Source organism: Halichoeres trimaculatus, unplaced genomic scaffold (genome assembly GCF_033239565.1).
Source record: "Halichoeres trimaculatus isolate MK-OKI-2021-1 unplaced genomic scaffold, fHalTri1.1 fHalTri1_scaffold_19, whole genome shotgun sequence".
Lineage (NCBI taxonomy): Eukaryota > Metazoa > Chordata > Actinopteri > Labriformes > Labridae > Halichoeres > Halichoeres trimaculatus.
In genome coordinates this window covers 6,852,615-6,876,445 of record NW_027437197.1, presented here as the reverse complement: position 1 = coordinate 6,876,445, position 23,831 = coordinate 6,852,615, and the positions used below count along the sequence as shown (strand labels likewise).

General features: G+C 39.9%; 1 protein-coding gene across 2 annotated transcripts in view; it reads left to right on the top strand.

Moving 5' to 3' along the window:
- Positions 1 to 23,831, top strand: part of pde9aa (phosphodiesterase 9aa) — a 37,195-nt gene that overhangs the window by 6,888 nt on the left and 6,476 nt on the right. The window contains exons 2-9 of one of the 2 annotated variants that reach the window (XM_074694277.1): positions 4,564 to 4,634; positions 5,154 to 5,231; positions 8,362 to 8,405; positions 12,395 to 12,449; positions 15,782 to 15,852; positions 19,815 to 19,899; positions 20,661 to 20,721; positions 22,885 to 22,959. In XM_074694277.1, coding sequence (XP_074550378.1) covers positions 4,564 to 4,634; positions 5,154 to 5,231; positions 8,362 to 8,405; positions 12,395 to 12,449; positions 15,782 to 15,852; positions 19,815 to 19,899; positions 20,661 to 20,721; positions 22,885 to 22,959 — 540 coding nt within the window. Of the gene's footprint in view, positions 1 to 4,563; positions 4,635 to 5,153; positions 5,232 to 8,361; positions 8,406 to 12,394; positions 12,450 to 15,781; positions 15,853 to 19,814; positions 19,900 to 20,660; positions 20,722 to 22,884; positions 22,960 to 23,075; positions 23,151 to 23,831 lie in introns of both variants that reach the window. The other variant, XM_074694276.1, reaches the window with a different exon arrangement.

The following is a 23,831-nucleotide window of genomic DNA, read 5'->3' as shown; positions in this document are numbered from 1 at the left end:
TATGGATCTCTTCCGTACTTAGTTTTGTAGTTTTGCTAAATTTCTCTACACTGCAAAAAAAACCCTGAAATTTTATCAAGTGTTTTTGTCTTATTTTTAAAAATAATGTTTTTTTAGACTTGATATGAGCCACATTCACCTGACTAATGCAGAAAAATGTCTTATTTCAAGTTGTTAAAAGACAAAAATTTGGTCTGAACGAGTTGAAAAGATATCTGCCAATGGAACAAGAAAAATTTGGTTAAAAATTTGCTTGAAACTAGAACAATGTCTTAACACAAGTGACTTTTTTCTTGTTCCACTGGCAGATTTTATTTACTTGTTACAAGCAATTCAGACTTCATTTTGTCATTAAATATCTTAAAACCAGACATTTTTCTGGACTGCTCAGGTGAATGTGGCTCAAATTAAATCTAAAAAGACATTTCTACTGAAAATAGGACAAAAACCCTTGATAAGATTTCAGTATTTTTCTATACATCCAGTTTTGTTTCAATAAACCTGACACACATTGAGCCTTTTCTTGAGGAGAATAGAATAAATATGATTAAGACATCCTATCGGTTGCTTTTGTAATGTGTTTTCTGAGCTATAAAGAGACTTCATGGACACCTGTAAGGGTTTTTCTGTGATTAAGTTTTCATGGAGTATGGGATTTATCATGTTAGTTGGTCTGTTGAGGTTTGTTTTGTTATTCAGGTTGTTCTGCTATTCTTATGGTTTTCTATATTTATTTATTCACCATTAAATTTTTATTATGCATGGTTTGTTATGGTGTCTTGGGTCTTACGTTGTTTGAAAGTAGGTATAGAAACTGTTGGACAGTCTCCCTTAGATTTATTGTAAAGCTGCCTGTTATGGCTGCAGTGTGGCTCTAAAAGTCAAACATGTTTTTCTTATTTTCTACCAGAAAAGATAATTCATATTAAATAATAATAACACCATCCATACATCTGAGACGGAGAAATCTGCCTGACCACATCTCCTCCTTCTCTTTAATAAACCCACAGAGCCTTATCACCCATAATATCCTGCAAACAGACAACATAAACTTCCTGGTTTCTGTGCATATGCAGGCTTTCAATAAAAGATCTTACAGAGATGAACCTGATGAACTGCTCTCTGTAAAGCTAACAGACTTCATGGGTGTTCAACCTTGTGGAACGAATGTGTCACTGTACATTCATCCATTCATGTGTCATCCTCACATAAGCTCTCCAGAAGTTAGCATCCTTCCTTCTGCTTCAGCATCTCTCTGATGATAATGAGGGGCGTCCTTGTGACCAGCGCTGATCATGTGTTGGTTACCATAGCCGTCCGTTTAGCTCCATTACGGTGACACAAGCGTGACTCAATGGCTGCACGGCTGCAGTCGTATTGTGAAGGAGGTCTGTCCATACTATTTAAAGCCCTCCACGCTTCAAGCCTCACTTTAATATCAAGTCCTGAGAAGCTAATCCGTGTGATATTTAAGGTCACCGGCCTTTCTCTGTGCGAATCATGACTCATCATTCCTTGAAATAAAGTATGTCTCCCAGTGATTCTGTTGAATCCAAAATAACCATAAAAAAAAAAAGCCAAAAAAAATCAATAAAGCCGTGGAGTGGTGGATTGGGAGAAGAAATGACTGTTTTTATCAATGGATTGTGTTGGCTTTGCAGGGAGTGATTTCTGGTGCACAGATGCTGTTATGATGGAGTCTATCCACAGGGATCAGACACTAAATATAAAACTCTGAGCTTGTCAGGGACTAAAATTAAAACTTTTGATGACTGCTGCTTGAAGCCATCTATTGGAGCAATTTTCTAAAACCTTTTTAGCGCCTAAAATCTAAAAAAAAAATTGTTTTTCTGGTGGTTTTGCTGATTATGACAGCAGGTATCTGGAATTCTTTTGTGCTCTGTGTGTTTGAAGGACAGAGCTGCTGCTTTTGTGACAACAAAAAATGATGTAGGAGGAAATAATAGCCCGGCGCTGAATCATGCAGGATTGTGCAGCATGAAACAAATCAAACACTCAGATATAGAAAATATATTTCTGTGCAGTGTTCAATGACTGTGTTTGAGGAGGAAGAAAAAGAAATTCAGCTGTAAGGGTGATGTTTGTGACGTGACCTCCACCAGCCGCTGTCTTCCCCACCTGTGACAGGCTGCCACTGCCAGACCGCTGAAGTGCTCTTTGACCTCTTTCCTCCACAATCATCTCTTCATTCGCCCACCTGACAGCCCTCGTTAAACCGCCCCCGCCTCCCTGCCTGCCCCCTCACACCGCCTGTCCTCCCCCTTGGTCACCTCTCACTCCCATTCGACTGAGATGCAATCCTGTGGAAATGCCGATGTTATCTATGTGGGTCACTCCTCGCTCTGTATGTTGCATCGTGACACAAATCATCGGTGGTGTCGGGTGACTGAGGAGAGGGGATGAGAAATGTTTACTGTCACTGAGCTGCAGCGTACTCGGGCTTTAATCAGGGGAAGAGCCTTGAGCATGGGAAGCCCTCACGTTTCCACTCCGAGCTCGTCCCCAGTGGTTGAATGCTCCACTTTCACACATGATGACTGCAGTCAGAGGAGGAAGAGGGGCTGTTTCATCCTGCTGCAGGGGGGGTGCTGAGGTTTAATAAGTATGCACGGCACAGTGGTATCTCTGCACATTTAAAACACAAGATTTTTCATCTAGCAGAGACTGCGGTGAGGATTATAGGGAGTAATGAACACTCATCCCTCTGGTCAATATATGAGCAGAGAGGGCTGCGAGTGTGTTTACTGACCTAGCTCACATCCTCTCTGAGTATCTGTGAGTAGAAGCATGTAAAGTCAACATTAATTCACAAACAATCCAAATAAAGTTGATCAGGTCCAATCTTAGGGAAAAGTATCAAACCAATTATTTGTTTCACGTACTCCACATCACCCTTTCATGGACCAGAAGTTCCCAAACTTAACACCGGCAAAATATTGGTGCTGGAGACCTGTGACCCCCTGCTGTGAGAATACAATCACAGGCCAGTCCAAACTAGAGGCTGATATTTTTTCGGTAATCCCACAGGTCACAGAATTGCCGTTAGGTTTCCGCTCAATGCTCAAGGGTAACTGCTCAATTAATAAGTGAAATGAAACTTCAAATGTTTGAGTTTATCACACTATTGTAGGCATTTTTGTTTGGATTGAGGCAGTAAATGGCTCCTAATTTTACCGCAGATGAACCTTACCTGTTGTGACGTAATGTAAAAAAGAATGGAGAGAAAATGAAATCAAATCCAATGCACTGCTAAAAAACTAAAGAAGGGGAAAAATTGGGAGTGGGAGTCATTTCACCAGGAGTGACAAGGGACAGGATTTTTTCTGTGGGAGTGGGATGGGACAGGAGTTAAAATGACAAAAAGGCAAAAAGAAAAAAGATAATTTATTTAGCTGTTTGTGGGTTTTGAAATCAGACCACCTTTGCGAAGAGTTAGCTTTGTTTTCTAAATTAATCTGTCTTGAGTTTTACGTTTATTATCCTGGCTTGTTGAACGTGGAGGGAAACAGATAAAAAATGTTCTGTTTCAATGGCGTTACATAAAGTTTAACCAATATTTTTTGTTTATATCTTTACAATAATAGATAAAATGTGCAATGGGAAACTATTTTGTTTCTGGAAAGCATCACTTGACCCTGAGTGTTTCACCAGGGGCGGTGTCATGGTGGGCCCAACGGTCCCAGGCCTACCTCAAAATTTTCTGTAAAAAAAATTTTTTTCTTGATTTGTTTTTTTAAAGATTGGTTTTGAAGAAGAATGTCTTAAATTTTCGCTTAACGCTATTTTTGCTATTGTATTTGCCCTGTCTCTATAAAATGACCCAAAATGGCAATCTTTTAGCCTTTAGGAGTAGAGGATAATTTTGGGAAAGACTGAAGATTTTTGTCTTTTATTTAAATGTGGTCAATCTTGCTGCTCATTCAACCCATGATACATGGAAAATTGAAGTGAGTTAGAGCACTACTCTTTGGCCAATGCAATTGAGAGCCATTGCCGTCTGATGCACTGAAATTTTATCAAATATTAAAGGATCAAAGCAACTGAATCTGCTTTAAAACATACATAGTAACAGTACTTTATCCATATAGTAATAGTTACTCAATGACTTTTGTAATTTAAGGCTCACCCAAAATTGAAAACCTGACTCTGTGCCTGTGTTTCACAACCCTAATGGACGATTATTTGAGATTAAGTGGTCTCAAAAACCTCATGAGTAGAAATAGAAAGAGAGCTCAAATCCTGCAAAACTTGAACGCACACTTTTGATCCAAATGTGTGAAAAAAAGACGTTGAAATTGACAAAAGTATTGTCATGCATAAATGTGTTGAAGTTTCTGCAAAAAACATGTGTTTGTGCTGATTTTTGCGCCCCCTTGTGGCTGAACTTAAATCTTTCTCCTCTTAACTCTGGTTCTGTCCCTCACTTCTACAAATTACGTTTTTGTTGGACGTTGAATGATGATGTTTGGTTTGGGGGCTCCTAAAGAAGACGTGATTTATGTCCGTCATGTTCATCATTGTTTGTTTGTTTTTCTGCCTCAGGTGGTGTTCAGTCGATTCTGCAGCCCATGTGACATTAAGGAGCTGTTCTGTACCGCCCTGGGTATTCCAAGGTAACACACACACACACGTATACCTCCAGCAGCCTGGTTAATTACCTCTGTCAGTCTGTAAACAGCTCAGGGATAATTAACACCCGTGAATTAAACGTCGCTGTTTAATGTCATCAAGCACTAATGATAATGTGACACAGTGAGCTTGGTATGTTTATCAGTAACCTGACACACAGCCTGCTTACTTTGCTTCAGCTGATTTGTTGTTTCAGATTTAAGCTGACTCATGTTTGGGTTTTTGTGGTGTATAACTGGACCAACGTGTGATAATCCGGTGCACACAGCGCTGCAGGAGCCTCATCGGTCAACACAGCTGTCGATTATATCCCATCACCTCTTTCTGACATCAGATTTTCTCACTGACAGATCATTGGAGTCCACCCTGTGATTTTCTTATGTTTCATCCTTTCGCTCTTCAAACAGCAGCAGTGTCACCCCCACCTCCCCAAACATCACGCTGGCTCTGCTTTTGATTTTGTGAAATGCGTCACCTTCTATGTTTGCTCTGTGCACATGCAGGAACACGAATCTGACCCTGCTAGATTCCTCTGGAGCCATGGTGTCCATCGACCCCACCATGCCACACAACACAGAGAGGTATTGGAGAAGCTGCATTAGCTCTGATGTCTTTATTGATGAATTGATTGTTTGACAGAACATTCGTTCAGTGCAGGAGCCGGCTGCTTGAGCGAAGGACACATTTGCTGATTGACTGTAAATCCCAGTGTCCCCTGCTCTCCTTGGCCGTTACTTGATCGACGAGGTTTGCATAGAAACTGCACAACTGTACGAGTTCATGGAGGCTTCACATGCGAGCTTGTAATTTTCCCTGCATTGTTCAGGGTGAGCTGCTTTTGTGAATGCAATCAGAGACCTTTCACATTCAGCTCCGCTTCCTAAGACCCTCCTCCTCCTCCTGTATGACTGCAAAAGCTTCATCAGGTTGCTTTGAGCAGGAGGCTGAAGTTTGTAGTTTTTATACAGAGGAGGTCATTCTGCCCAACTTTCTCTGCATGGAAACTTAATGTAAATGATGTGAGCAGGACAGTTTGTTCCACAAGTTCAGTGCTGCTCATGCAGATGTCTTCTATTCCTGCAAAACCACACAGAAACTTTAGATGTGAGAAAAACTTCCAAAAGAGAGGATTCATAGAAATGGAGGGGCAACATCCAGTTTAGAAAAAAGGAAAATTTATGTGGAAGTGCTAAAAGTTGCTGTTTATGGCTTGAGGAACCAATTTTTATGGCATTAACAAGCATATTTACAGCCTGGTTCAAAAACCGGCTTGAGTCTGAAAGGCTGATTTCTCTTTCATTATTTTTCATAACTGCAGTTTAGAAGATATTAGGACTGTTTGGTTGTCCAATCAGAGACACAGCTCAGGTCACGTGACCGACAGGCACCCAATAGCTCTTAGAAAGGAAGCTCAAAGCCAGCGTCATAGCAAATGTGGCTGCATTCACAGATTGGCTTCATTTCACGGTATCATGAACAGACGGGTGACGTAGCAGAGACTACGTCCAGGTTTTATACAGTCTGTGGTGTCATCTCAGTTCTGATTTTGGGTAATTATCTTACATTTTATGGAAGTCTTTATTTTAATATTTGAGGATATCAATGTATATTTAGTATCTCTAAAAACCAGAGCCAAAAACAAGAGTGGAAATAATAACCAGGGGGGCAGTTTTGAAAAGTGCTTCTGTTAAGACTTTTGTGGACATTGTTTTAGTTAGAGGGGACCCACAGGTAAATTTCTAGGGTGGCTGTCAAGTTGAATTTTTAGGGTTGGGACTTTTACGAGCAATTTCAGGCCAATTTTCAGGATTTCTGCGCAAGACAACATATCCACAATAAATGTTGAATATCTCCACATCCGTAAGAGTCACAAACACAAAGTTGGTATCAAATGAAAGCTAACAATCATAGGCTGCCTGCTAAAATGTCAGAGTCAAAGTTTTGTGAAATATTTTCCTGTAAATAGAGTAGAACATGTAAAATTTTATCTAATCTAATCCTCGAAAAATCTTGTTTTCAAAGTGAATATAATCTAGGGAACATAAGTTAGTACCCCCAGACTCCAGCCACTGCAACCCTGCACAAGTTTATGTATTTAAAGGTCCAGACAGAAATTTTGAATTCTAGGTGCATTTGGTGATGTTTTAAGCAATTATTTAAATTAACTTGATTTTTTCAAATTATTTTTTTCATTTTAAACATCATGTTTGTATATGAATTAAATAACATTTAAAATCTGTTTAAGCTTTTTGGTTGAAGTGTGGAATAAAGAGAAATCATTTAGGGGAAAAATCTAATTTCACCACCTTTTATAAAACAGTGAAAAGGTCAAAAAAATTATTATCTGAATCAGAATCAGAATACTTTATTGATCCCCAAGGGAAAATTTCATTTTCAGTTACATCCCTTTCAAGGCATATAAGAAAACAAACATGGGGAAACACAGAAATGGGATGAACCTAGGAGCTGCTAGCTAGAGAGGGGAAAAAAGGTCAATTCCAGACTACTCCCAACAGGGGCCGTAATTTGAGATTGAGGAAAAAAAACACCACAACACATAAGCACACACAGATAGGAACCCCCCTTTGCCCCCCTTGTGCACACCACTGGTTGCACGCCTCATGAGGCATGCCTTTCCGTGGGTGGCACGGGTTTGAGCCCAGCCTGTTGCGCCTTTCCCGCTTGTCACTCCCAACTCTCGCCTGATTAAAGGAATAAAAAGCTCCAGAAAAATAATGCCAAGATAAAAGAAGAAGAAACCCGTGGATTGTTTAAAGTAGCAGACAAAAAAATTAATTCAGCGCCCACGTGTTGTGAAATATTTAATGTCTTCCAGTCAAACATCATCTGCAAACCTGCCTTTGTCTTTCGTCCTTTTTGGGGTAACTTTAGACGTTGAGTGGCGCCCTCTGGTGGACTCATTGCTTCACTTAACTTATTCATGCCAGTGCAAAGGATGCATGAAGTATGAGGGCTGTGTCGATAACACCGTTAAAAAAAAGCATAGATCTCTTTACCTACCTAAGAGAGAATAACTCAACACTTTTGTCATTTCAACCCTAAAAATGTCTAAATCTGAACCCAGGATTCAGAAAAAAACACCAGAACCTTCCATCACAGCCAGGCTACACCTCCATTTCACAATAGCAGTCCTTTCCATGGATGACACATCCAGTTTCATTATTTGTTGAGTGGAAATTCACAAAGCAGCTGCTGCTGTTCACAGTGACCTTCAGAGCCAGAGAAAAAAAAACCTGCAGTGTCATCCAGAATTTTCCACTTTGAGCCGAACAAGAACAGAAAGTCTGAGCGGACATAAACTCGACCAGGTTAACAGAAAACGTGAAATCTGAGACCTGAAGTCAGTTTGCCTAAGCTTGACAGACATAAAGGGATGAGTGTGTGTGTGTTTGTGTCTGCGTGTGTGTGTGTGTGTGAGTTCACGTTTCCTATCTTATCTATCTTATCTCAGGGTAAAATCTCAAACCTTCTGTTTGTCAAACACCGTTTGAATGTCGCTAATCTGACTTGTAAACAGTGTGTGTGTCGGCATTTGTGATTGTGTGTCTGTAGGTGTTTTTGTGTGAGCATGTTTGTGAGTCGGAGGAAAAGTACAGCGTGTCTACTCTGTGGACAAATGTTTCAGTAACACAAGCTCCACTCACATAACTAACCTGAGTATGTGTGTGTGTGTGTCCTGTTGTGTTGAAGGTCACCGTACCGAGTGGTGCCAATGACTGGAGGACAGCTTGCAGGTGAGTTCCAGGGACTACACACACACTCACACACACACAAACACAGACACAGATACCCTGACTGAACGTGATGCTACAAGCAGCTAAAACTTTGAACTCTGAGTTTTGCGATGCATTCTTCTCATTTTTGTTTGGAAATGAAGTTTCGAGCCCAAAACTTCCCAACAGACAGAAGTGAAGGACACTCAGTTTCTCTTTTCCTCACAAAAGCCACATTCACACACACATAAACACACATTTCCAAACATCTATAAAAACTACTGATTTACCGCTCTGCAGAACTTCAACACCATAAAAGTCATTTTATAGAAACTTAACAGGACATCAGTGACAGCGACAGACTCCAGCACTGACCTCCTCAGTCCGTTCACAACAAGCGTAATCATGTAACACTTTACGAGCCAGGAAGACGGCTACCTGATAATGTTTATCTTCATATTAAAGATGGAGCATCACCATAAAACTCTTCCAGCGGTGTAAGGAAAAGCAGAATTTACATTACAAATTAGTTCAACGCATGTCTGCAGCTTAATTTTCTATCCCTTTCATTGTTCAGTAAAGTTCTTTAATGTGAGATTGACTCTCTGGACTCAGTGTTTCTGCTTATTTTATTTAAAATAGTTTTATACCCTTCTCGTATTTAGATAAGACGTGTTTTGAAGTGTAGTTTGGTGTCGTTCTTTTTCTTTATAGCAGCGTTAAACAGGTTCATGGTGGATCACTGAGGTTAATGTTTGGCCTTTATTATTGGACTGGCAGTTCTCAGCTCTGGTCTCCTCCTCCTCCTCCTCCTCCTCCTCCTGACAGTGAGAGTTAAACACAGATCCTCCTGCCCAGTCTCGGTAATACCAAATCAACGTTGCCCTCACAGAGTTAAGTTTTGAAAAAAAAATCATCAGTAAATGTAGCGTGTTTTCACAAACAGCACATTAGATGGACTTCTTTGTCACTTTGGGAGACTGGCTCTCAGAAATTCTACTGTTTTAATTTTTCTGATTCCCATGTAAATGACCGGCATGTCCAATCTGTTTACATGGAGGAGGAAAATTTAATGAGCGATACCACAGCCAGACAGCAGAGGGAGCTCTGCCTGGTTTATCTTCATCATCCATCGACTGTATGGTTTTAGTCTCCCTGACGTCACCTGTCTGTTTCTTTAACGGAAAATGAAGCACATCAGCTATGGCGGCCATATTGGTAGTGGCAAGGGCTTCACATAAAGCTTTAGGGCACCTGTGGCTTACGTGACCTGAGCTGTGACTCTGATTGGGCGAGCTCACGATCTTAGGGCGTATTCAGACCTGGACTGTTTGGTCCACTTTAAACAGACTTTTCATGCAGGTGTGAATATACATAAACGAATCCTGGTGCGGACCAAACAACCGGACCGAGACCCACTTTTTTTCGGTCCGCTTCCAAATGAACTCTGGTACAGTTCGTGGTTCTCCAGTGCAGGTCTGAATACAAACCAAGGTCCATCCGAACTAACTACAGGATACATGTGCTTTTTGGGCCTTTAAAGCCACCGTAACCTAACCGGCTTTGGTTCATACCTGATCCTCTGTCTTCTGTTTAGCCACGCTGTTGCTAGCATGTTGTGGGTCAGGACACGCAGAGCAGCGTCTCCTTGCTGCGCGCATTCGTCTTCACTGTCCCAAAATTAGAAACGGAGCGTTAAGCCTGCTTTGAAGGAGCTGCTCTTGAAACTGAAAATGATTTTGCAGCTCTAATAAGAGCACAAACACACGTTTACCTCCATTTCCAGGTCTGTATTCTGTGTGTCACCTTTGTCAGTGCTGTCCAATGAGAGCACTGATTGTCACACACATAGATGTGTTTACAGAATATAGTCCACTTGCAAAAAGTACAATCTGAATACGAACCGCTTCTTTTGGTCCAGACCAAACAAGTGGACCAAAGGACTTTTCTGGTCTGACTACAGCCTTAATATCGTCTGAACTGCTGAGTTAGATTAAAATTCACCCCTTGTACAGTCGGTGCTGATAATAAAATTAGCGACTTGGACAGGAGATGTTTTTTGAACCAGGCTGTAAATAGGTTAATTTCTAATTTGAAAACAGCTTTTTTTTGGCTTGGTGTGTATGTGACATTCAGTACTTCTGGAGCCAGCCTCAAGTGGACACTCGAGAAACAGCAGATATTAGCACTTCCGCATCTTCTCATTGTTCTTAGATCAGAGGTTGCCGCTTGGTATCGTCACAACTTCTGTTCCTATTAGTTTCTAAAATCTCATCCAACAACAAAAACTCATTTTGACTTCTTAAGTACCAATCTGTAAGTAAATTGTACTAACAGGCATGTTTTGCTGCCTGATTGAGAACAGAAACCAGAACTTTGGATTCTTATTTCTAAAATCTGGTCCTGCTCAAGCAGCAGAATCTGAAAACCAATTTATAAATTCATCCATGTTTAAACCCTTACTGCCTGAATTGATAAAAAATTATAAAAATAGATTGTTTTATGTGTTTTTGCATTTTTATAGATGTTAAATCAAGTGGAGATTGTAAATTTGAGTATAGTACACACAATAGTTATAACTAAGTTTATTCTATATTTATATATAGAGAGACATGAGAAGTTCATCCCCTGACCAATTTATTGTGACAAAGTGGATCTGATATGACCTTTGGTTTGTGCAGAATATGAATCAATAGGTAATAATGAGATACAAAGGTCATCTCAGCTGCATCAAGACCTGACAGGGTATGTCACAAATTTGCGACAACAGGCATCAAGAGTTTAATACATTTTTTTTTTACCTTCAATATCAAAATCAGGACTTGTTTAAAATGAGGATTTTTTTTTCAAATTCAAATTCTTCATTTCAGTCTTTGTTTATAAACTGGATTGGAGAAAAAAATACCACTTTTCTCCAGCAGAGGGTGAAATGTTTCTCTCTGACTCACGTGATGTGCATTTTATGGGTAAATATAGCTCCTGATATAGACATTATCATCATCATTTAACTTTTTATCATGGTCTAATATTAAAAAAAAACAAAAACTAAAAATCGCAAAAATCGTAAATGTCGAAGAATCGCAATTTAAACTGAATTGTCACCCCAAAAATCGTAATAGAATAGCATATTGTCCTAGCCTTAATATTCTGCCTTTTTCTCAAAAGGAATATACACAAATAAATCCCCAATTTAACATCGTGCTGTATAGAAGAAGACTTGATCAGATCTAGTAGATTGGCCCCCTGCTGGCCATGAAGAAGAATACAGTTTTAAAGCAGCTGTGCGATAATTCACTTAAAACTCCAGAGGCTTAAAGAAATGAAGTAGGCGTTTGATGTGTCACCTGAGAGCTGCATGCCTGAGGTGATCCAGCCGGCTTAATTAATCACAGAGAGGAATTTTTTAACAATGTTGTTTTGAGCCGACAGTGACCTCTGACCCCTGCATGAGACATGGAATGTGAGTGACACAATGTACAAACCGTGACCGGCAGAACAAAACCCTTTCTTCTTCCTTTTTTTTTTTTTTTTTTACAATTTCTCAGAGTGGAGGAATAACTGGCACACTGTGCTGGACTTTGTCCATAACAGTAGAGCTCTCAGCCAATGACGGGGCTTTGTTTGTGTGCTCTCGCTGTGTGGGAACAGAAATTAGAAGTGGCTTGTTAACACATCAAGCTGTCAGCCGGTTCCCTCTCGTCTGTGCCGAGCTGCTGATGGTGAGAGCAGAGGGAAGGAGGCACATTTTATTTATCGTTTGTCTTCTCACTTTCCAGCCATCTGTTGCTTAGGCAGTCTGGTGCTCTGTGATTGGCTGAAACGAGCCCTGCGTGTTTTCATGACGGTATGTTTGAGAAGGGGAAAACGGAGTGCGGGCTTCTACTTTTATTGTGTTTATAGTGATGAATGTGGCGCGGTGGATCCAACCTGTTTACACCTGTGTGTGTGGTCCTGCAGTGTGTGTGTGTGGGTGTGTTTATATGTAACAGCTCCACGCTTTCTCTCCGCAGATAAAGAGGAACTCTTTCAGAATGTACTGACGCAAGTGGCCGAGCAGTTTTCAAGGTAAGCAGCTGACTGATTGTGTTCACACTTTCTCTGTTAACTCTTTCCTCTGGAGCTGCTGGTGTAGGGACGCAGATTCTTCTTTTCATTCCTGTAAATTAAAGTTTTTAGCTCCTAGACCACTTCTTTTTCTTCTCATGTTTTCATTAGATTATCTGGTGATTTTTCTAGGGCTTCTGAATGCAAACACCTCATGAAAAACAGATAGAATTTAAGTTTACTGATGTGATACTTTGCTTTTCTGTGGGAGCTACCAGAGACGTTTCAGAGTAACAGTGCTTCGGGTGAGGAAAAAACAAGTGCCTGACTCGTCTTATTTGTGCAGACTGTGTCCGTAAATCATTAGTTTCATAATCTAAAGCTGATAATTTCAGTTTATTCGACCTGTTTTTGAACTTTCTTATTGAAAACAGCCCCTCTTCAGCTCGTGTCCTCTGTGTGCCCTCCTGGAGCCTGGCCAACATCACTGTCGTCCTCTTTGTTTTTCCAGCACTGTAGAGACTTTTGCATTAGTTTGACATTGTTGATAGGGAGTAACACCTGCAGAACAGTGCATGGGTGATGAGTTTTAGGTACCATAATGAATCACCAAGAGAAAGTGTAATGTGAGGAGGGCAGGAAAGGGTGCTGACAGTCTCAGGGTATTGAGAAGTGTTTGTACATACTGGAGCATAGCCGTCGCTGAGAGCACTGTGCTAAGTTAAAGAAGCAGAGAAAGAAAAGAAAACGTTTGCAGCAGCTCTGTTCAGTTTTTTTTTTTTTAAGTGATAAACCAGAGCCACTCCATTGATTAAGAGGACTCTGTGGAAAAAGTCTGACTAAATTCTTTTATTTGTCGCTGCACAGCTGAGTCATGAAAGCTGCATCTTCTCTCAGCAGTTTTATGCAAAAACCACAGAAAAACACAAACTTTACCTCCTGAGAGCTTTTATCTGGTGTGCATTTTTTATTTCTCCTTGCTGTTTGGGATAAATAAGACCTTATAGTATATAACAACTAAACTTGGTCTTTTTTATTATTAAGTTATTAGTCATGAGTGTTATTACCTCCGCCTGGGAGGTTTTGTTTTTTGGGAGTTTGCCGGTTTGTCTGTGAACAACATAAACCAAAAAGTAACCAACAGATCTTGATGAAATTTTCAGAAAATGTTCAAAACGGGATAAGGAAGACGTGATTAAATTTTGGAGGTGATCAGAATCACCGTCTGGATCCAGAACTTTTTCAAAGGATTCTTTATCATTATGAGATAGGGCTGTTTTCACCATATGTGTATATAACTCCATGATAAATGGTCAGATTGCTTTGCAAAACAATACAAGACAAGGTCACCATAATTTCTGACAGATGTAAAAGTACGATCCAGATCCTGGCAATATTCTGGATACTAAGATCTGGAATATGAAATATGTACTGGGTCATTGTTATTGTTCAACACTGTCAGGAAACAAATTACCGTACAAACCTGCAACTAACACCAAATTGTAGCAGCCAGTCAGCTGAAAGGGAGTATAACATTAAAGTAGGGCTAAAGTGTTGGTGACAATCACAATCTGCTTGGTGGAGGTCTGAGCTCACTGAGTGCTTTTCCAGCAAATTCACTGGTTTCATTCAGAAACTTTAGATACACTTTTAACCTTTCTCTATTTCACTTCAGCAGCTTCTGTAGAGGTCATTTGCAGATATTGAGGCCAGTGTCCCTAAAAGCCTCATAGATCAAAGATTTTGGTTTCGTTTTATTTGAGCATGTGCAAATATTTAAGCAGAATATAGCCAATGCATGAACAAAAGTAAACACCCAAAACAAAACAAAGACACCGGCAACAACCAAGAAATCAAATGAAATTTCCATTTGCATGTTCAAAATGAGTGAGTGGAAATTAAAACTTAACTAGTCCTACCCCTTTTTCTTACATTAGTAATCAACAATTTAATTGACACACTTCCAAATAATAAAACAATACTAAAACTAATAACAGCATAAGCAAGATACACCAAATACTAATAACATGATAGAGCAAATTCTTGAATAAGAAAAGAGTCGATGAATAAGGCAAGTACAAAACTGTATCACCCTTTATACCGTCGTATCCTTATATCTTTTAAAAATCATGTTTGTGTATTTTGTCTTGAACTGCTCTATGTTTGGACATCGTTTCGTTTCACCATTCAGACAGCTCTCAAGTTAAACTCCTTCCAACACCAAGTAAATAAGAATCATTAAATCATGTCCAACATTGAAACGGGTCTTTCAACTTATGAAAACAGGAACGTAGAGGTTATGAAAACAACAAAAAGCAAAAGAGATGACACTAGACAAATTCAAAAATCAAGGCTCACCCTGTTGTATGGTATGGTATCATGTGTTTTTAATGCTGTGTCACATTGTATCATATCATAGTGTACTAGAATGTAACACACCTCATACATTAGATACTGTCATATCTATAGTGTAATATCTATATTGTAAAATATCATATAAGTTAACAGTTCGAATAGTCTGTTAGTTAGCTGTGAAGAGGAAAACTTTTAACCTTTTAACCTTACACTTGGTGTAATTCAATTAAAACATATAAAATAGCAAATAAAGTCTCTGCTACTTTAGATAAAACATGAGTTGTAAAGTGAGAGAAACAAATATTTTGAATAAGAGAGACTTAATCAGATATGAAATTATAAAACGTAACCCTCATTATCAGCTCACCGTAATCAGTATTAGCAGATTGATGTCACTGCTGGAGGAGGTTTCCACTTTGTTTCATAATCACATGAGTCTAAAGGGACGTCCTTGACTGGAATAGGAGCAATTAATCCTTCAATATAAGAGTTACAGCAGTTTCTCGACACTGCCACTTCTTTTCCTCGCTGCTCCAGCTCTTATTTAACCACGGTGTACATCATGGAGGCCAAATGGGTGACGCTGGTTTTCTCAGGGTTAGTGGAACATGATCTTCTTTAAGTCGATTCAGTTTGCTGCAGAAAAGAATCTTTGCAAGTCTTTTGTGTCATTAGTTGTGACTTATTAAACAAACTCTTGTTAATTTTTCACTGACAATATTTTAATTGAACATGTGGCTTTTGTTTTGTGTTGTAATTTGTTTTTGTTTTTTTTAATTGTGTGATTCCAGGCATGTTTTTGGTATGTTTTAGAACAGAATACTTAAAGTAGAGCAGGTCAGGCATGTTTGAAAAAAGACGTGCTGTAAATGTTCTCCAGCAGCAGGAAGGAGTAAAGAGTCACAACAACAGTTTATAGCTGTCCCAGATCAAAGTCTCAGACTCTGATGATCTTGTCTCTCTGAACTCATCTTTCTCCTCCTCTTTAACATCTGCAGGGCGTTCAAAATCAACGAGCTGAAGACTGAGGTCACAAACCGTCTCGCCATGTTGGAAAAGAGAGTTGAGCGTAAGTTTTTCTGTCATCAAACATTCACCAGACTACACTAAGTGCTTTAAAATGTCTAATATCATCTAATCTTTTAATATCAAAAAGATGGATGCACACACACTGCAAAAAATCTTATCAAGTGTTTTTGTTCTTAACATACTCAATATGAGCCACATTCAACCGGTCAGTCTAGAAAAATGTTTTATTTTAAGTTGTTTAAAGACTAAAATGAGGTCTGAATTGCTTGTTACAAGTAAAAAAAAATGTGCCAATGGAACATTAACTTGAAACTAGAATAATGTCTGACTTCAAGTAACTTTTATCTTGTTCCATTGGCAGCTTTTTTTTTTACTTGTTACAGTAAATTCAGACCTAATTTTGTCTTTAAATAACTTGAAACAAGACATTTTTCTGCACTACTCAGGTGAATGTGGCTCCTAGTAAGTCAAAAAAGACATTTTCGACTGAAAGTAAGACAAAGACACTTGATAAGATTCATTTTTTTGCAGTGCATAAATGCTCATCTGCACAATCAGGCAAAAGCTGCAGAATTTTGGTCATTTAGACACAGAAAAGACGAGAATCTGACCTTTAATTTTGTAATTTTTAGACTAACATTTGAATTTTGTGCATCCTGCTGAAGTCTTTAAGATTTACAGCCTGATGACTCTGCATTAGCTTACAGTAAATACTCGTGCATGCCTCTGCAGCATGCTGTCTGAACCTATGTTCCTGCACAATTTATGACTCTGTGATTAGATAAGTTACGCTCCTGCGGGTTACGTGGTCTGCTAACTCTCCTCTAGAGGTCGTTAACCTCATGTTGTTATTAGATCTGCTGAACATTGACCACATTTTAACCTGTTTAAAGTAAATTTATCACTGTCTCATCACTTACACAACACCAGGCGCAGGGTCTCGCTCCTCCTCAGCTGACCATTATCACTTTCTCTCCTGTTTTGTTGTTTTATGAACTGTGAAGAGGAAGTTTGCTCCTCTGAAGCTGCCGACCTGTTAACTTTTCGGCACAGTTTGTGCTAGCCAATGTTTTGGTGCAAGTCACCAGTTAGTTATAAAGTAAAATCCATAAAGGTGTTAGAATAGATCACCAGACTTTGTGCAGCAATTTCCCTTCAGGTGTTTTTAACATTAAACAGATCTCAGTGTTCTCAACAAGCCAGTTAATGTCGTGATCAGACGGGGACATTTAATCAGTGATTGTTTTATTATCATCACATCTCTCTTTGTACTGCTGTGATCAGAGATAAAGGTCAAGTTAATATGTTGGTTGAACATCAAGTCTGCAGAATCAGAGTAAACATCCAGTCAGATTGAGCTTAGCAAGCTAGTAGTGCTAAAAATGAATCAAAATCTTAATTCTTTGGATTTAATCTGGATTCAGGAGTTTGTGACGTAACACAGCTGGTGTTCCCCACACATATGATCATGTAGGCAGAGCATGACGCTTCATCCCAGTCTCCCATCATGCATTCACACGACAGGCTGCATGTCATCACACGAACCTGCACATGTCACAGAGTCTCCTTCACTGATTTCTCTCTGAATGTGCATCGACACGTGACGCTGCCCTTTCATAACAACACCTCACGACTTCACCTGAGTCTTCTTTCTGCTTCAGTCACGAGGAGGATGATTACATGTTTCTGTTGAATCAAAGTGTGAACTCAGACAAGACACATTTTCATACATATGCTGTAAAAAAACATAGTCATAGTCTACCCCTCTGGCTTATGAAGCCCTGTTTTCAAAGAGGTGCAGTTAAGTTAAACCTTTAGCTTCTTTACTCCTCAGTGTGTTTTCCGCTTGATCATTATGCAAAACTTGTGAGTCTATGTCTTCAAAAGAATGCTGATAAAGAAATGAGCTTTTCAGACCCAAATTGTTTTTTAAACCAGGCTGAAAACATTTGTATCTATGTTGAAAAGACTTTTTTTTAAATCAGTGTGTATGTGGCTGCCATCACTTTTGGAAACAGCCTCAAGTGGACACTTAAGGAACTGCAGTTTTTCCACCCTTCAGCATCAGCTTCATATTTTTAGACATGAGGTTGCTGCTTGGTTTCTACTCATTTTAACCGGCAGATCATTTTGTTTCAAAGAAGGTAGCCCCTAAAACTGGACTCAACAAGCAGTTAGCATCTTAAATTAAGCATCTTAATTCTTGATTGGGATGCTTTAAAGCTAATAGGATAACCCCCCCCCCAAAAAATAAAGCATGGATTAGGTTAAAAAAAAAAGTGACTTCGTTCAGGTTTGTCAGCTATTCTGGAGCCTTATAATGAAATAAAATAATGTGTTTTTCAAAGGTTTAAAGTTAAAGATGCTATGAGGAGGATCTGTTTTGTTTGCACTCCCTCGCCACCTTGTGGCCTGGAGTCTTTGCACACTGTCGTGAATTACTTTTAGCGAGGCGTGTGTTCGTTTTAGAATTAAATGGAGGTTGGAACTAAACAAATTTTCTTTGTTCAAGACAACTTTTTACCAGATACAACGCGCTGAGGTAAGGGACTTATCTGTACAGTTACATAGCGCCACGGTTTGAAACGTGACATCAAGCAAACATTGTAGCAGCCGGTTATATGTAGCGCTATCGGCAGCTCGGTGCTCTAAAACATGTCTGTAATGTGTAACGTCAGTAAATCCTGGTTAGCTAGTTAGCTAATTAGCTGGTTAGCTCAGGCTGGATCATTCTCCCGTTAAGCTTTCTTCTGCTCTTCTTTCCTTTTTCTGTCTGACAGTTAGGCTCCTGTGTCCACCATCACTATAAAATTAATCACGGAAATCGTTTTCAGCAGAGAAAAACACAAATCTCTGTGTTTTATCTCTTTTCACAACTAAACTTTATCAGCCAGCGTGGTTTTGTCATAGAGACCTAGATGTGCCGTAGATCAAACCGGTTCTGGTCAACTCGAACTGGAAGCTAAGAAGCAGAAACCTTCCACTTCCACGATCAGGCATATATCTAGAAGAGAGACTTTTTCAAAATCACTTTCAAACTCCTCACAGCCCCTTTAAATAAAAAGGATATTTTTATTTCTGACAAACAAGAGTCAAATGAGGAAGTGCTTTTTTTGAATGAAAAGCTTCTTTTTTTAACAAGGACATCTTGTGAATGATGATCTCTGCAGAGACATTTAATTCTGAATATTAACACAGCTGAAAATGAAGGTGCAGAAACTCCACTGACTAAATGCGAGGTTAATTTTAGAGAGCGGCCCTTTTTAAATGACAAATAAAGACAGAGAAAGCTCCATCATCATCATCAAAGGAGTGAAATGTCCCTGACATTCTCCATCAAAATAAAAGCTCACTGTGTTTAAAGTGCTGGTTGATATCGTTGGAGCCGTTTGAATTCCTCTCCTCTGTGTTAAAATAAACTCGAGCAGAAACCTTGAGAAGAGAAACTCACATCTGATGCACAGCCACTTCACATGAGCACGCCAATTGCCTCGATACCTGGTTGCTGCAGCAACGGCGTGGCACCCACACACATCCTCCATCCTCTCATCACTTTGGTCGCCATGGTCACCAATTCTAACGGGTGCTGGAGTGTTGTCGGCGGCAACCTTTCCTCTTTAAGTAGGAGGAGGAGGACAAATGAAAAGAAGCGAGGAGGCAGACAAAAGGGGGACGCAGAATCACAGAGAGTCCAATCATCCGACTCTCAGACGTCCTCCTGCCCCCCCGCTGCTTCTCTCAGGCTTCGTTTTAAAGTGAGCTCTCAGAGACACTCAGAGTTATCTCAGCAGAAAGTTTTCATCCCCACCTGCTGCTCCAACATGCTCTCTGAAGAAGTCAAACTCCAGATCTGTGTAAAAAGATGGACGACATGACACCTGGGGGTGAGGATGAACTCCACCGTGAGCCGGTCTGACTGTAGATGTTTGCTCCTCCTGTCAGGACGTGGAGGTGTCAGAGTCAGGGTCAGGAGATCTGATAAACGTCTGTTTCTCTTTGCAGTGGAGGGGATGAAGGTGGTGGAGATAGAGAAATGTCGCAACGACATCAAGAACCTTCGGGAGGAGATGGCGTCCAGAAACAACAGGTAGAAGCTTTCGCCCTCTTTGGTGTGTTTACAGAGATGACACATCTGGGGACAGATGATCCTGATCACATGACCCGCTGTTTGGGAGCAGGTCCTGGTTCTGTGCAGGGATCTGCTGCACTTTGACCTGATTAAAAGTATTACGATGATAAGATTAAGATTAAATATTAATCAAGCAATTGCGTAATACTAAAGGAGGTTATTGACTTGCATTTTTTATTCCTCATTCATCTTTAAAGTGAGCAACTTCTAACATATTACTTTTTCCCCTGGAGTTATTAAAGGAGAATTTAGTCTTTTATGGTCTGAATGAGTCATTTATGAAGCTTCTTTGGCTCTCAAAGAACAGGATTTCATTTTCATTTTGCAGACAAAAGCTGAGAAGACAAATCATTAATTTTAAAACCAATTTTAACGTTGCATGAAATTATGAATTTAAACTGCACTTAGTTTTCTCTTTCGGGAAAAAGTTACAGGTCTTGCACAATGTGCTGCTTTTATCCTGCTCACTACAGATTATTTTCCTCAAAGCAAATTATTTTGTTTACAAGATGAAAATTATCCCCACTGTGAGACTGAAGGGGCTTTTTTTGTTTTATTCTAAAATCATGATGAAAGAAAGTGAATGTGTCAGAGGATCCTTTAAAAATATATAATTTTGGGGGGTTTTATAAATGTGTTTTTTTTTCCTCTTTTGTACATTTTCTCTGTTTTTATTTATTCTTTTAAATCATTCTGAAGCTTTTTTGTTTTGTTTTTAGTAACTTTCTGGAAGACAACAAGAAGCTGACTCCTCGCAGAGACGTCCCCTCGTACCCAAAGGTGAGTCTGCACACACACACTTATACTGTTGACAGTTGTGTGTTTACACTGGGAATGTGAAGATGCATCACATCTTGGAATAATAATGGATAGAGGGGCTGTTTTTCCTTAATAAAAAAAAAGGAAAATCCTAAATTAGGGCAAACATGAGATTGTTTATTTGAAGAGATTATTTTTTACTTTTTTTTTTTTTTTTCAAGATACAATATAATTTCACTGGCACTTGTTTACTTCACAAAATAAAAAATAGAATTTTCTAATTAAAAAAAAAAGAAAAAATATATATTTTGTAGTATTTATATATTAAAAAAATATAAATGTGTTTTTTTGCAGTTGCAGAAAAACATTTAAAGAATCTTTTCAGTCATATTTTGTCTGCAAAATCTATCTGTTGAAAGAAATCGTGAGAAAATCGCATCATTAACTCAGTATAGGAAATGTATTGAATTGTGAGTTGAATGTATCGTTACATCCCTTTTTTATGCAGGTGATTCTGCAGATTACAGGTAGATAAAATGCTATACACTCACTGGCCACTTGATTGGGCACACCTGTCCAACTGCTCGTTAATGCAAATTTCTAATCAGCCAATCATATGGCAGCAACTCAATGCATTTAGGCATGTAGACGATCTGCTGAAGTTCAAACCGAGCATCAGAACGGGGAAGAAAGGTGATTTAAGGGACTTTGAACGTGGCATGGTTGTTGGTCTGAGTATTTCAGAAACTGCTGATCTACTGGGATTTTAACCAACAACCATCTCTAGGGTTTACAGAGAATGGTCCCAAAAAGAGAAAATATCCAGTGAGCAGCAGTTCTGTGGGACAAAATGCCTTGTTGATGCCAGAGGTCAGAGGAGAATGGACAGACTGGTTGGAGCTGATAGAAAGGCAACAGTAACTCAAATAACCACTGGTTACAACCGAGGTCTGCAGAAGAGCATCTCTGAACGCACAACACGTCCAACCTTGAGGCAGATGGGCTAAAGCAGCAGAAGACCACACCGGGTGACCCTCCTGTCAGCTAAGAACAGGAAACTGAGGCTACAATTCACACAGCAACACCAAAACTGGACAATAGAAGATTGGAAAAACGTTGCCTGGTCTAATGAGTCTGGATTTCTGCTCCACATTCAGATGGTAGGGTCAGAATTTGGCCTCAACAACATGAAAGCATGGATCCATCCTGCTTTGTATCAACGGTTCAGGCTGCTGCTGCTGGTGTAATTGTGTGGGGGATATTTTCTTGGCTCACTTTGGGCCCTTAGTACCAACTGAGCATGGTTTAAAGTCCACAGCCTACCTGAGTATTGTTGCTGACCATGTCCATCCCTTTATGAGCACAGTGTACCCATCTTCTGATGGCTACTTCCAGCAGGATAATGCTCCATGTCATAAAGCTGGAATCATCTCAGACTGCTTTCTTCAACATGACAATGAGTTCCCTGTACTCAAATGTCCTCCACAGTCCCCAGATCTCAATCCAATAGAGCACCTTTGGGATGTGGTGGAACGGGAGATTCTCATCATGGATGTTCAGCCGACAAATCTGCAGCAACTGTGTGATGCTATCATGTCAATATGGACCAAACTCTCAAAAGGGGTTCAGCTGGTACTAGCCAGGTGTAGCTAATAAAGTGGCCAGCGAGTGTATATCTGCTGTGTTTTCACCAAACATGAAGAGCAAAGAGAGTCCTAGAAATGTTTCCTGTGGTGAAACAGTGGGGAATATTTAGAGCTCTTAGAAAACACCACATACTAACAGGCACCTTTTTGGGGATTAAACACATTCATTGGATTTAATTTGGGCCCAGGTCACTGCAGGTGAAACACTGAATACCTGCCTATTCTAACTATTCATGGAGACTTTTGGTGCTTTAAAAAGGAAGCTCTTCTTCCAGAAAGTCTGATCAGTTTCCAGATATAATCTGTGCAGCATAGTAGGTCACTGTGTGTTAATCATAATCCACGGTGTCACTTTAACCGTGTGTACTTCCGTCATCTTTGTCACATGATTGTTGCACACATTGTGTAAAAATTAAAGAGGTTGTAGTGATGACTGAAGTCCCTCTCCGTGGACGTTACTGTAGGTGTGTGTAGTAGCGTGTTTGCTCAGGGTCAGACGGGGTCAGACAGGGTTAACTGCGAGCTCTGTTGCCTGCAGTACATGCTGTCTCAGCAGACCATAGAGGCTCTCAAAAAACCCGCCTTCAATGCCTGGCAGTGGGAGGCCAACGAGGTAAGACTGACCATCCTGCTTGACCCGTCTCACCCACACTTCCCCTCTCTTCTCCCCCCTGTGTGCCCTCTCTGCCCTGCTGCCCTGTGTGTGTTTGTGTGTTTACGTGTGTGTAGTACCACCTCTCTACAGAGACTATAGAAGCTCTTAGGTTGCCTACATTCGATGCTTGGCAGTGGGAGCCGAATGAGGTGAGACGAACTGATAAATACACCTGTATGTTCTTATTCAAGGTCATGACTGTGAGCTATTACGGTTAAATCCACTGATTATAAAGCCGTAAATAATCAGTGTGTGATATTTATTACCTCAGAGAGTTCAGTGTTATGTCATCGATAGTAAAAGATTTCATGACGACCCTGAACTGACTAAAGTGCTGCTGCAAGCTTCTAGTGTAGTTTTCTGACGCTAGTTGCAACTAGAATCAAGAAAATACACCTGTTATAGACAAATCATTTAAATCTGTGGATGTTGAAGTAATTTTAAACATTTATTTGAAGTTTTTATGCATGCATTTTTGCCTGGGATGCAGAAAACGGTTGTTGCAGCTTCATGGGGTGCATGCTCGAGCCCCTTCTCATTAACTATCCATGTTCCTTTCTTTAGTAATTAGTCAGTGTCTAACAGTTTACCAGCCTCTAAAAGTGCCCCTAAATCCCTGCAAAGGTGACTATTTTTAGTCACTGCACAGGAACAATCATCTCGTCACCATAAACAGTGATAATCCTGGCATAAACGCGCAGGTTTGGCTCCAACACACTGTTTATTCTGGCAACAGCAGAATGTGAGAGTTTTCTCTCTCAGCTCCCTTTTTGGTTGTAATACGCAAAAGAAAAAGCCCAAGTGTTGAACTCAATGCTTCTGCAAACTTT